General features: G+C 37.3%; 1 protein-coding gene across 1 annotated transcript in view; it reads right to left on the reverse strand.

The window, feature by feature from the left end:
* Positions 1–1,003: 1,003 nt before the first annotated feature.
* Positions 1,004–15,029, reverse strand: part of EIF3H (eukaryotic translation initiation factor 3 subunit H) — a 124,055-nt gene continuing 110,029 nt past the window's right edge. Inside the window, exons 5-10 of the mRNA XM_010386879.2 lie at positions 14,828–14,995; positions 13,236–13,335; positions 11,877–12,026; positions 4,977–5,097; positions 2,661–2,793; positions 1,004–1,286 (exon numbers count right to left, since the gene is read on the reverse strand). Of these exons, the coding sequence (XP_010385181.1) occupies positions 1,189–1,286; positions 2,661–2,793; positions 4,977–5,097; positions 11,877–12,026; positions 13,236–13,335; positions 14,828–14,995 (770 nt within the window). The 3' untranslated portion in view covers positions 1,004–1,188. The remainder of the gene's footprint in view (positions 1,287–2,660; positions 2,794–4,976; positions 5,098–11,876; positions 12,027–13,235; positions 13,336–14,827; positions 14,996–15,029) is intronic.

The following is a 15,029-nucleotide window of genomic DNA, read 5'->3' on the forward strand; positions in this document are numbered from 1 at the left end:
ATAAACCTCCTGGGGATCATCATCTAAAATTCTCAAAGGCACACCGCCACCAGCTGGCATGTCTCACTGATTTGGCGGTGCACAAACAGCAAAATCTGTGATAATCTTTAAAATAGAAAAATTACTAAAATACATTTTTCCCAATGTACTACTACTCTCCTAATTCCTCATTCCTCATTCACAACACTTGCTGTTAGCAGAATTTATTTCATGGTTTGGGAAGACAAATGTGAAGTCCTAAATAATATAAACAAGATGAAGTTTACTTGCGGTGACATGATTCTTTTCTTTAAAATTTCTGTGTCCTGTACGGGAGTGGTGGCTCATGCCTGTAATCCCAGCACTTTGGGAGACAGAAGCAGGCGAATCACTTGAGGTCAGGAGATGCAGACCAGCCTGGCCAACATGGTGAAACCCCATCTCTACTAAAAATACAAAAATTAGCCAGGCGTGGTGGCACATGCCTGTAGTCCCAGCTACTCTGGAGGCTGAAGTGGGAGAATCGCTTGAACTCGGAAGGCAGAGGTTGCAGCAAGCTGAGATCACGCCACTACACTCCAGCCTGAGAGACAAAGTGAGACTCTGTCTTTAAAAAATATATATATCTTGTGTCCCATGGCCTATGAGTATGGAGACTGGTTGACCATCACCTGCAGAAATGAAAAGGCAGAATGACCGGAATTACGCCAGTTGATTCCAGGTCCGGAGACAAGGAATTCCTGGTCAAGTACATGAAGCATGGACATCTCTCGGGGTGCTCATTTGGGAGCAGCGAAGTATAAAAATTCAAAAAAAAAAAAAAAAAAAATTCACAGTAGGTGCCAGGGCCTCCGAGTCAGGAGCTGGGATAAGTAGTTGGGAGAAGTGGGTTGAAAGGTGGCACCTGAGAGGCAGCAAAAGTGGTGAAACTTCTGGTCAAGGCTTATTTTAGCTTTCAGAAATAAACAAGTATAAGCAAACAAAAGTAAGCTAGAGAAAAAGAGAAAATACATCTAAAATCAAATGAGCAAGCAGTCAAGATTTTGTTTTATTTTATTATGGCTAGAAAGACACTGTTAGAGCCAAAATCGGCAATGACACTAAAGAAATCCTCTGTGCTTTTCAATATGCAAATGTATTTCTTCCAAGAGTTGCCCTGGTGTGATTTCAAGAGTTCATGTCAACTTCTTTTCTGGAAACTTCCTTTTCTTAGTTGTTGTATTCTTGAAGAGCCTGGGCCATGAAGAGCTTGCCTAAGTTTTGGGCAGTGAACTCCTTGATGTTCTGGCAGTAAGTGTTTATCTGGCCTGTGCATTTGAGAAAGAGATAGAGCCATAATGTTCCACAAATTGTAAAATGATCCAGAAAGCTAGTCAAACAGAAAAATCAGCATAAAACAGAATCACCTGTATATTGTTTTGAATCCAGAATTTATTTTTCCATAAGGAATAAGAAATACAAGTTCTTTTGAAAATAAGCTACTGTCCACTCTTAATTACATGGAGAATAAAGAAAAACTACTCCTCAAAAGCTTATCAGCCCTAAGGACATAATAGCTGTCAGTCAAAAGGACTAAGTAGATCAAACCAATGCTGTACAACTGAGAAAACAGAGAAAACAGCATTGACTAGCCTTCACAGATAGAAAGGAGATACTAACAATACATCACAGAGCTGCAAACCAGCCAGACCCACTGGACCCAGATGTGAACAAGTATGGTAGGTTTTCAGTTTGTGCTTTGAGAATGTTAAGGAGTTTTCCTATGAGTCAAGACAGAGTAAGAGTAGAGAGTTCACTTGAAGAAAGGGCTCCATCATTGCTTTTTATGTCTTTAATGATCTACTCCATCCAACAGTTACATTAGTTACAGGCTTCTTCAAAATACAAGGATTTCAATTCTGTTTGAATTGGACCTTTGGGAAGGAATTGTGTCTCATTTCCAAATTTAATTTGTATGTACATTAGAAAATGTTAAGGGATTTGGAATTTCCTTCCACATTACAAATGTATCAACAGAACTGAGAAATTGCCAATGAGCTTTTGAGAGTAGGATTTTCACTTTGATAAAATCTTCTCACACCTAAGTATCTGATTGAATCAAATGGCATTTAGCATTTCTATAAGATTATAGCCAAATAAGGGCATGAATGCCATATATTCAAAATCAAGTCCTAGCACAGGACACAGGACCTCTACTGCTTAAAGGTGGTATTAAACATTAAGTATAAGCAGAAAAAGTTCATCCAGAAATATATTCATGCTGCCACAATTTAAGTCCAAATAAGGGAAATAATTTCCTAAATTCAAGTCAAGTACCAACTGTACAGTGCAGGGCTGGAAGAGGAATAGTAAGAGGCCTGAGCTAAGTGATCTTCTGCATTAAGACTGTAAACAATTTTTCTGGCTTTCCATGAAAAAGGACTCATTTTACAAAGTTTATAATGCCATCTCAAAAATGTTTAGAAACACAGAGTGAAGCACTGAAAGGATCTGGACAAAATAACAAACTCTTACAAGTTCTTAGATTTCAGATATTACAGGTGCTAGATTCAAATTCATCCTGCAACTATTTCAAATATACTAGCTTTTATGGCATGCTTTTCTGTTTGTAAATTTCTCACTGTCTTCCGCTTCCTAAGAAATGAACAAAACCAGCCAGGTTTTGCACTGGGCAACAATACCTGCAATAAGCAGCGAGTCCATCCTGGCAGGGGGCTGTGGCGGTTTGAAGAGTTTGGACAGGTCCTCCTCAGGGAGCGGGGGTTCTCCTCGGCTCTGGCGCTGCATATTCTCCTGCTGGCGACGCTGCTGATACTGAAATTCAAAGGGAAAATGATCTGGTTATATTTCTCTGAGGAGAAAAAAAAAGATGTCCTTCTGCTACACAACCAACAGAACCCTACTGCTCTGAATTACAAGCTCAGTTTTTAACAGTGATAACATTTGGTAACTTACGTGTAAGAAGTTAAATACGCCAACAGTAGAAGAAAATTCCTTTGCTGAAAACTCTAGTGTCTACAGAGTTTTCACTCTGAGCTCTAAGAGTCTATAACTAATGATTCAGAAAACAAAACTAGTTATGTAAGTAACAGGGGGCTTAAAGGGAAAGCTCATGATTCGTAAGGTAAAGGGAGTTTCTTTACCATTTATGACAATGGGGTAATAAATGATTCATCCTAGTTTTAATGACTAAGTAATGAACTACCACACTGGAAATTCTTTCACCTTTACTCCTATTGACCTAAAATAACAATACAGACTGCTGTGTTCACTACTGTTACAACTTTTTTTTTTTCTTTTTTTTTTTTTGACAGAGTCTCACTCTGTCGCCCAGGCTGGAGGGTAGTGGCACAATCTTGGCTCACTGCAACCTCCGCCTCCCCGGTTCAAGCAATTTTCCTGCCTCAGTCTCCCTAGTAGTTGGGATTACAGGCGCCCACCACCACACCCGGCTAATTTTTGTATTTTTGGTAGAGACGGGGTTTGGCTAGGCTGGTCTTGAATTCCTGACTTCATGATCCACCCGCCTCAACCTCCCAAAGTGCTGGGATTACAGGCAAGAGCCACCACTCCTGGCCTATTGTTACTACTCTTAACAGATAATCGTCTGTACCTTAGCTCCATAGCTAAGGATGGATACTATTAATAGCTCAGATAATGCTTCAAATACTTTCAAACTCTGGATTCCTATGATTCGCTGAAGAGAAAGTAGGGATATATATAAACTTTTACTATAAACTTATATATCAACTACAATAAGAGCTAATAGCTACGACTGCTCGACAACAATGAAGCACATAATATCCCATACACAACCTTAAAATGTCAGGTAATGAGAAACCAAGGTGGGCTAGTAAAGATTTAGTCTTTGGATTCCTAAGAAAATCAAAGGAAACAACAATTCTTTCTAGTGAAGGAAAGTAACTTGCTTTGTGAAGATTCCTGTATTCATTATGGGGTACTCATAGGAAACAAATATTCAATTTGATAACCTGGGTGAGTCTTTCACCTACAGGAAAAAACAGCAGGAAAATGAAATCCAGCTGAGATGATCGTTTTCCTCCTCAGTTTATCAGACATTTGTAACCACTCCCATCTTTTCAGTTAAAAAAAAAATTATATATATATACTGATTTACATATGTTTTCTCAATTCTAAGCTGGCAGAAACAAAGTACTTTAAATTTCACTATATATTATATATGAACTCTGATATTCAGAAAAAATTTAAATACAACATTCTCAGAATCACTTAGTTGTGCTTAGAATTCTATATTTAACAACGCTCTGTTTAAAGTACATTGTAATGAACAGAGTAGTCATATATAAATACTACTTTCACAGATAAACATTCTGGAATCAACTTATCTATGAATCAAATGCTAAGAACACTTTAGAGCAGTATAGTCCAAATACAATATTCCAGGAACTGTGAAAACCATGTGGCCTGCAGGCAACATGAATAAAGGTTAAATGGCCACAGCCACAGATGTGTGCATATGAGAATATTCGGATAATTCCAGGGTTTTTGTCTGTATTACACTAGCTACTTCACAGCAGTTGGTCTATTATTTCCTATCAAAATTGCTTGCTCTTAATCACAATTGCTCAGTTTTTTAAATGAACTGAAGATTGCTAACTATGCTGCAATGAGCCACTGCCATACCAATTATAGTTAGTAAAGAAATGAGCTGTGACATTCTGGAATCTCTTTGCTTCTGATTTTCTCAATAAATGTACCTCTTATTTGTACAACCTTGGCATTACAATCTGAGCTTAATATAATAGCTCTCTTTAACACAGGTATTTTTAAGTATAACATGTAAATAATATGTTACGAATATGCCATATAAATAATAATCTTTTAAAAATATGATATAGAGTAACTAGCTAATAGTCAGTGCTTTACCAAAGATAATTTAGGCCATTTTGAACATGACTCTTGAAATACATGAAACTTAGAAATACATGTTTGTTGAATTTTTCCACAATACCAACCTGATGTTTCTGCTGCTGTTGTTTACTAGTATTCCTCATGTATGTGTTGTATTTAACTATATCTTGGCTCATTTCATCCACTCTGTCCATCAGCAACTGTAGATTTTTCCCCAAATGATTGCTGAAATGTAAAGTAAACATACTGACAGGTCTTACTTTAAGTTATAGCTTTGCTACTGCTCTAAACACTTTTAAGATATGAACTTGAACTGGCTTTTGCTAAAAGAATGAGAGCACACATATGCATAAGAGCAAGGGCAGAGGAAAAAATCTGAGTCAACTTGTTACTAAACTTTCCATACCGAACTTCCAACTATAATCTCAGGGATACCTGAAATAGCTGAGTTCCTTATTGAGAGAGCATAGGTATGTGAGGGTAGGAACTGTGAAACATATCTAGTGAGCCATCTATAATACATATTTCTTACACCAAGTTCAGTATTCCCAAACTCTTTTCATTAACTTACCCCTGCCCAAATGCATTCCATAACATTTAAATCAGTAGTCACAGGAAAGAACCATACAGATTATGACATCTGGCACATGATTTCTCTATCTAGAAGGTTTTCAATGAGCAATGGTAACCTTTATTCTACAAAACCTGATGAACAGGCTCCTTTCCTCTTACCTTTCCCAGAATCTGTAGTACAGTCTTTCATATTTCTTATTCTCTCCAGAAATTTCTATTGCAGCTCAGTTACCAACATCGCTTTATAAAGTGATGTAATGATTGACACAATGACCAGCATATTTATTGATTTCTGCCTGCAACTTGCCTCCTACCATGGTAACGCCTGGACAGCTACTATATTTTTAAAATAGCAAGCTTCTAAAGAGTAGTGCCCATTCATTAACTGCCAAGAGATATTTACTAAACTCCTATTATGTGACAGCCTTAGTACTAGAAAACAGGGAGACAACAGTGAATAAGACATACATGTTCTGTATCTTCATTGATCTTATAACTGATTAGGGATGGAGGAGAAAGAGAAGGGGGAGGTGAAGAGACACTTACTTTAGATAGCACAATCAGAATATCTCTTTGAGGAGATGACAGACTGAAAGTGAAAGATGAGCCAGCTATGCCAAAAATATTCTAAGCAAAAGAAAGTATAAGTCCTGAATGCCTGAGATGAGCAAGAATTAGGCAGATTTGATAAAAAGAAGAGGCCTGGCATGGCTAGAGCACAGTGATTGGGTCAGGAAGACCAGACAAGCACATGTGGGAAGCTCATTAGCACCATACAGCTCCCCAGCAATGCAGTTTGTTGTGAATGAGATCTCACAACTGCAATGTTAATGATACCCTGGAGTTGCACATGTTTATGACACATTTTGCTTAAATTTTAAAATGATCATTCTGCTGCTATGCAAACAGACTGGACAGGAGAAACCAGGAGGTTAAAAGTCTACTGTAGGGTGTTGGCGAGGATGTGGAAAAATGAAAACACTCATACATTGGGATGGGAAGGTAAAGTGATACAACTACTGTGGAAAACAGTTTGGTGGTGCCTCAAAAAGCTAAATCAAATTACCAAATAACCCAGCAATTCCACTCTTATGAATATACCCTATGAATATGTATATACCCTAGGGAATTAAAAATATATACTCAGACAAAAACTTGTACATGTATGTTAATAGCTACATTATTCTTAATAGTCAAAACTAGAAACAATCTAAAATTCCATCAAATGATGAATATTATACATCCATACAGTAGAATGTTATTTGGCCTCAAAAACGGATAAAGTACTGATACACCCCACAACATGGATGAACCCTGAAAACATCTGCTATGGGAAAGAAGGTAGACACAATTTTTTTTTGAGACAGTTTCACTCATCATCCAGGCTGGAGTGCAGCGGGGCGACCTTCACCTCCCGGGCTCAAGCAATTCTTGTGCCTCAGCCTCTCGAGTAGGTGGGACTACAGGTATGTGCCACCACACCTGGCTAGATTTTTTCTATTTTCAATAGAGATGGGGTTTCACCAGGAACTCCTGACTTCAAGAGATCCTCCCACCTCGGCTTCCCGTGCTGGGATTACAGGCATGAGCCACTGCTCCTGGCCAGGACTCTGTTTTATAAAATATACAGAATAGGCAAATCTGTAGAGATAGAAAGTGACTAGAGGCTGCCAGGGGTTAGGGGAATGGGAATGACAGCTTAATGGGTTTGGGTTCCTGTTCAGGGTGATGAGAATGTTCTAGAGCTAGTAATGGTTGAACAACATTATGAATATACTAAAAACGACTACAGTGTACATTTGAAAAGGGTTTAAATGGTCAATTTTTTCTCTATTTTAAAAACTGCACCTCTGGCAAATAATCTATCGTGATATTACAGAGAGAAATTGTGGTGACTTGAACTAGGGTGGTGGCAGTGAGCATAGAGAAAAGTGAGCGGAACTGAGAGAGATTCTGGAGGCAGAGCAGGCAATCTTTATTTGATAGGGGGCATAAGAGAGGAATGGAGGGTGACTCTCAGTCTTCTGGCAGCTGTTTATTACATTTACCGAGAAGGATAAAGGGCTGAGATTACAGGCATGAGCCACTGCGCCCGGCTGTAAATTTACTTTTTAATCCCAGCCTGGCAAAGATAACCTTGGTCCAGTAAATGGTCTGATGACTTCACCTGTTGAGGAATTAAGTGCTTCTTTCTTATTCATTTTATTGTGTTGTAATTTTTTAAATCACTTTTAACTTCAAAACAATTCTTCTCTGGATACAGTGTATTTGCTTCTGTTTTACCCTAATTTCTAAATAGTTGATTTAAATTCACTCAGACTTAAGTATTTGAATTGGGCAAGGCTGGGGAAAAGAGAGGCAGACAGCGGTCAAAGTACAATGACTTAAAAACATACTATGTCTGGAATCTATCCTCAGGACAGTGGGAAACCAGCTAAAGATTTTAAGCAAAGGAGTAACATGAGCATCTAATTTGCATTTAGCAAGATCATTACAATTTTGAAGGAGGAAAAGGTCAAAAACAGGAAGTCAGGAAACTGTGAAAGTAATAAGGAAGAGAAATAAGGTCCTAGACTAAGGCGTTAAAAGTCACAGGAGTAAGATAAAATCGTCCCATAAGCACACGTGTGAGAAGACAGACCCTGAGGGACACGGACAGAGATGAGCGGAGGGTTCACTGTGGAAAATGAGGGGAAACCCAGAAGAGCTATAGTTTCACAGGGTCCTAGGAAAGGATCTCAGGAAGAAGGCCTTATCAACATATTACGTGCTGAAGAGTCTAAACTACTCAGTGACATAGTGACAGCAAAGTCTTTTGTGACTTTGGAGGGAGGTCTTACTACATACAATGGGTGGAACACCACAAACTTGTCAATCACTGGGAAATCAGTGGGAAATGAGGAAACAGTGACATCAAAATTCTATTGAGAAGTTTGATTATGAAACAAATAGAAAAATTCAGCAGAAGACAAAAGGAGATGGACACTAATGGCATGAGATCAAAAGGTATTCTTTTCCTAAGTTTTCTTTTGAGATGGGGGACATAAACAAGTTCAAATGTCTTTGTTTTTAGGAGATGCATGCTGAAGTATTTAGGGGTTAAAAGTCATGTCTACAATTTACTTTCAGATGGTTCAGAAAGAAAAAGTGGTGTTTATTTATGTAGATAGAGTGCAAATGTGGCATCATATACAATTGGTGAATCTAAATGAAAGGTGTATGGATGGATGTTCACAGTGTTTTTCTTTCAAACTGTCTAAAGAGTTGAAAATTTAAAAATAAATTTTTAATTGGAAAAACAAGCCTATAAAGATTTAAAAAAAAAAAAAAAAAACTAGTATAGAAAGAAACTGAAAATCTATGAAGAAGGAAGGAGTAGATCAATCTAATGAGGTCCTGAGAAGGCAAGAAGACAGGGGGCACTGGCTTCAGGTTTCTGATCCTTTCATTTTTACCAATGAGCAACATGAAGCCCAAAGGGCTATGTTAAGTATAAGAAATGTCATTAGCTACGTGATTAGTTGTTAAGTCATTTATGTCATTAATTGCAAAAGGAAATCAGAGAAAGAAAAGATCGTCACCAATGCTGTGGCTGGGAGGTTAAGGGGAAAGCAGTGACAGCAGGGAAAAAAATAACAGCACAGGAGAAGTACTGCCATACGCAGAGAAAAATCTATTATTTATACCCAGACCTTAACTCTTGGAAGTTGTTTACAGTAATGAGAAAGGCACTACTAAAACAGACCCACTGTTTCTACCAGAAAAGTCTTTAATATAAAGTACTAATATTATCTGCTTCAAGTATATGAAGTTACTGTGAAAGAACACTGCCACAAGCACAAATATGTGGACTTTAAGTATTTCATAACTTTTATATTATGATAATGTTCTTCAGAAAAAACAAATCAGAAACACAAACACACACACACACACACACACACACACACACACAGAAATCTGTGTACTACAGGCCTTAAAGGGGCATCAGAAATTAACACTGACAGAAAATCAGACCACTACCAAGACCAATTTTGTGGGAATCTTTTCAGTACCAGTTTAACTAGGATGCTGAAACAGGGACTTACTGTTAGGAGTTTCAGTAACATTGCCTTTTCTTTTATTGCCAAGCAAATAAAGAACTGAAAACAGATAACTTAAACAGATGTGAACCAGCGCATGAAGTGTTAAGTCTGCTCTGGCTACAGTATCAATTTATGCTTACAATCCTTAATGTATGATGCCCACCCTTAGTTTACTTTTTTCAAAAGAGGAAATAAAAACAGAATTGTTTTATATGTGTGAAAAGCTGAACGCCTGTGTTACACATTTTTAAAAACTAATAAAGGCTGTTATGGAATAACTATTGCTAGAACTTCCATCTAATAAAATTAAAATCAAAAATTAGAATTTTTCAACAAAAGCAAATGCAGTATGTTTTAGCTGTCACACAGAACAAATTTATCAGTCACATCAAAGAAACTGGTGCCTATGTATAGGCTCTGAAAGGAAAGACCAAGTTTAAGGACCTGCATAAGAATGATTTCTGATGAGGTGTCTTATACAAACTTTTATGTCAACTGGCCTGAGCCATCACCACACAACTACTGTTAGAAATTAAAAATTGAGATGTACAAAATGTATCTTTCTTTTAAAATACTATAATCAATTTGGTTCAATGTAAGAGTCTAGTAGCAAAAACGCACTGCTTCAAGGTTGCTTCATTTTTCTTCCTCCTAACAGAACACCAATTTACACTTTCAATAATTTCATGTGGAAAGCAAAGAAATGGGGCCTCTTTTCCTCGTTTACATAAAAATACAGAAGACAAAAACTATAATAAAATATTTGTGTAGGTCTCAGTTGCTAGGGCAAACTCAGAACATTTTCTTGGTTATTATAAATGCTGCTTCGGACAAACGGACATTACAGACCAGCTCATTGGTAATGTTAAAGCACCAGCAGGGATGTATTTCTTTTGTATGCTCAATAAAGGAAGCCTGGGAAAAGGTGAAGACATGAATTATATAAGCAAAAGCTTTCATGCAGTAAATTTAAAATTATTATATAACTATATACTTAATACATCAAATTGTAACCTTGTATGCTGAAAAAGGTTCTTAGCTAAACGCTTTAAATACAGGTGTGCCGAGTGTGTTTGTAAAAACAATAAAGAAAAATATGACCTTCTAAAATAGACAAATTAAAGGACTATTATGAATATATGTTTGCAAACAGTACACTCTTTGGTGACAAATTAGCCTTGCAACCTGGCTGTGTTACTTAGCACTCCATTTACATTCATCGTCCATCTCCCTGCCCTGTTAAGACTTTCTTGTGGCCTTTTGATCAATTAATGCAATGGAAGGTGGCACTTCCACCACAGTCCTATCCATGCCAGAGCACGAAGAAGAACACTGATGTCTCTGGCCCTTCTGGGTTCATCCCACTTGCCTTGTATCGAGGAAATACAGAGCCTGTACACTTTTTTTTTTTTTTTTACAAGTATCTAAGATAACTAGAAATCTGATAAATAATTTAGTCTGCTCCAAACTGGTTGCTTAAGAAAACACACCTTGTTTCTTTCAGCCAACAAGCATATACTGATTCGTTACCTAGTCTGACCATTTAATTTCATTCCACAGGTCTGCTGCTAGCCTCCTTCCACCACAGACAAAATAATCACTAACATAACGTTCAAAGGGCATTTAAGAGGAGCTATACATGTGACTCTATTCACATTTCTGTTAAGAGTAATAGATGAAGGGGGAAATAAACATTAATTTCACAAAGGGAACAATACTTCCTTTTGGAAACCTCAGTCTGCATTTTACAAATATAATAAACATTATCTCAGCAACTAGATAGCTAAGGCAGTTACGCTGGAGGAAATCATATCACCAACTAAAATAGCTGAAGCCAGTATAAGGTTCAGAAAATTCAAATTTTAATTGAAAACTCAAACAACTGGAACTTCACAACTGCAAGAGTCTGCATCTGAACAAGGGCAAGAACAGCCAGTAAAAGAAAAACGCATTTCTGTTCTTTTCCTGAGCATTATTAAATATCCAGACATAATACCCTAAGCCTCTTAGGATCGTGTACAAGAAATAAAGCTGAGCCATATAAAAAAGCCCTCCCTCATGGGCACTGACCTTATCAAAGCACGAATGATACAGCAAAGAAGGCAGCAGAGGGTTCTTCTAATATGAGCAATTAGTATTCAAACAATGTGTTGTTTCATGTGATCAGTTTGGCGTTTTTCCCTGAGATCCTAACAGGGCTAGACTATTACTCCATGTTATACAGGTTTTAAGAACCCATAAATGTTCTTAAGTAATTGTTTTCTTGTTTCACAGGTAAAGTTTATGTGAAAGAATCTTTTGCAGAAAAGTTCTAAAAAATGGTACTTTTGATTGGGCAGGGCCACTTACCTGCTGGCAAGGCTGAGCAACTCATGTTTATCTGCAACAGCTGACTTCTTTTCAAGTTCCCACATTAGGACATTGATCAGATGTGAATTTTTAATTACAATCGGCACTTCTTCAAACATGTACTCAAAGGTGATATTTGCTTTTTTCAAACTGTGAAGCATGTTAAAAATACTTTAGTCTGATGGTCAAAAGTAGGTGCTAAATTGACTATTTCATAAAATTTACCTAATTATAGGTCCTATCCAAGATCTTTGTTTCATTAACACTCTTTTTAAAAAAAGTAGAGAAACTAGAGTTTTACAGAGTCAAGCATAAGTTAGGTCATTTGAGTAACTTTGAAAATGATCTGAATTTGAGCTAAAGCCCAGAAAATAAGATTCTTGGCAGAAGAAACTACTCATTCTTTGTAATCAGGTATCTTTAAAATTTCACTCATACTAAAATGTAAATGTCACAGTAAGTTATGCTACACAACCTACATCTACAACTTAATTTAAAATAGCTAGAAATGAGAAATACTCTATTTCTTGAAAAGTTCATTTTAAAAGCCTCTTGAATTAAGAGTTCAACAAGTGGCAGAACACTCAAGGAGACTCCAGATACAATAGTTAGAACACGCCAAGAACACAGTTTCTCATAGTTTAGTTATAACTACCACATCCAGGAATTGTCCAGGAGGTAGCTTTTCTTTTAAAATTCTCTGCACCTTAACTTTTTAGGAGCCAGATGGGAAACTAGAGATGAACTGTCCTGCATGAAGTCAAAGCCATTAATTTTGATTCAACAGGAACTAAAAATTTCTATAATTAACAGAAAATGGAAGAATTCTAAGTATTTAATTGATTTAAAGTAAATATTACAATGCCATTAAATAGGATCCCAAAACAGCTCCATCCGTTAATTCTCTGCATACCTGTCACCCATAAAATTGCCAATAAGCCACATTCTTTAACAAATTCTTAAAATGTTTATATCTTTCCCACCCCCTCATTAAACAAGGGTTCGGAAAATAAGACACACAGCTCACAACCAGTCTGACACAGAGCTTACCATCTGACAGCCACTGATCACTCTTTCCACCTCCCTTTATTCAATCATTTATTTCTTCGAATCCAGTGGCTAATTAATTCCCATTCTAACTGAATTCACCCTTGGTGAGAACAACAGATGAGACATTCCCTAAAGAATAATTTAAACATGGAAAGGGAGAGAGCAAGCAGCACTCAGCATGCAGAAAACTTCTACAGTCCACATGGCAAAAGCATTACTACACCACAACCAAGGATTCAAGAGACGTGGCAAAGAAAAATCTTAACAGAAAAATATCCAACCCTTTACCAGATGCCCCCAAACACTTACGCTTCAGGGGAAAAATCCTTTTCTTTACAAACTTCCATCAGTTTAGGAGTCAGTCTGTAAGCCTTTAGTGAGAGAGACCCTTGGGCAGTTTTTATGGGATCTCAAACAAGGAAAGAGAAACAAATTACTAAGAATTTTGTCACTACCATGCTTGAATAGCATTGGTTCTAGGCACATTCTGTTGCATATCACACAATCTTTGCAAAATAAAGATCAAAATAAACAACCAGAAAACAACTTGAAGCAGACTCAAACCACTATATAGCAAATACCACTGGAAAATGCAGGAATACCTCTATCCTACCTATGATAGAGTAATTTCCTCTGTCAAAAACTAAACATACAAAAGAGTTATTTTCAAATTCATTCCTCAGCAAGAACCAGTAATCTTGCTGAAAATTAAATGTATCATATGTTCTAGACATCTTGTATAATTAGGAAATCACTGATAACTATTAAACATGAAAATCCACTGCATATACTTGGGTAGCGCTCTTCATTCAACATAAAATGAATAGCCCTGCACACAAAATTTATCCATCCTAATAATCACTGTTCACATTTCTTCATTAAAACAGATTGTAAAAACCATTCAAGTCAAACTGCTATCACAGAAGTGTCTTTTTGGAGAAACTAATTTTGTCAAAACTAACCGCTGAAACACTCCATGAGTAAGGGAGCTTAGCACTTGCTGCATGATAACGGCTCTGGCATGCCAATATTCGCCTAAAACCTGTGTTAACATTCATGTTGTCTGAAACTTAACACAGTGAAACTTTTTGCAATAGGTGATAAAATGAAAACCAAAATAGATTGAAACAAGTGGAAAATTCATCAAGGTCTGATGATGCAATGTTTCCAGCCAATATAAGTACACTTTAACAACTTGTTCTTTACTGTAATCCAATTGTTAACATACTGAAACAATTTTGGGGCAGCTCATAAGATTGATCGTATTCATTAGTATTTTTTCTGACAGATACTCAGGACGTTACATTTACTTCTCAGCTGGAAACTATATGCAAGTCTGCCAGATATGGCAAACTGTGAGTGTTTGGGGAGGGGGAAGGCTATAAAGCTGTTAAATTGCCTACAGTTCTGATACAGCACAGAACATCTGGTCTGGAGAGCTTGAGGAAACACCATTAAATAGGCCGAAAAGAAAAAAATCTTTGTGCTAAGAAACAGTCCAGGTTTTGTACACTGTTGTCAGAGGTATAAAAAAAACTTGGCACACTGTATTATGATTGGTCAGTCACGTACAGAGCCAGACACTCTAGCAATCGGGGTTTGTTAGACATCTGGTCTAGTTCCACCAGCCCCTTCAATGAGGGAGGGGAGATGGAGGAATAAAAATGAAGCAGCTACTCCAGCATTCCAAAATGTACACATCAGGGCTCTGATAGCAAGAAAAATAAACAGAAAGAAGGAAACCCTGTCTAGACTGAGCTGCTGCTGAGGCTGCTGCAGAAACAGGGTTGGTATTTACTTGAGAAGGCCTGCCAGACTGCTCTTAGAGGCAAAAAAGACAGAAAGCAAAAATAGTAGTAATAATATTAAGGGAAAAAAAGAATAATAAACCTCCTACTAACCATAAATGAGAACGACAGATTCTTCAATGGCATGCTGGTAACTGAACTGAGAGTCCAGAAGTGCCCGGGTAACGAATGAGCCATAGTATGTGGACTGGTACCAGCCCACATGAAGATGATCAATGTTTACATGGCGAAGGCTCCGCATCATTTCCATCTGATATTGGACTGGATGATGGGGAAAAGGAAATTAAAAGAAAAA

This window comes from Rhinopithecus roxellana, chromosome 9 (assembly GCF_007565055.1).
Source record: "Rhinopithecus roxellana isolate Shanxi Qingling chromosome 9, ASM756505v1, whole genome shotgun sequence".
In the NCBI taxonomy this organism is placed as follows: domain Eukaryota; kingdom Metazoa; phylum Chordata; class Mammalia; order Primates; family Cercopithecidae; genus Rhinopithecus; species Rhinopithecus roxellana.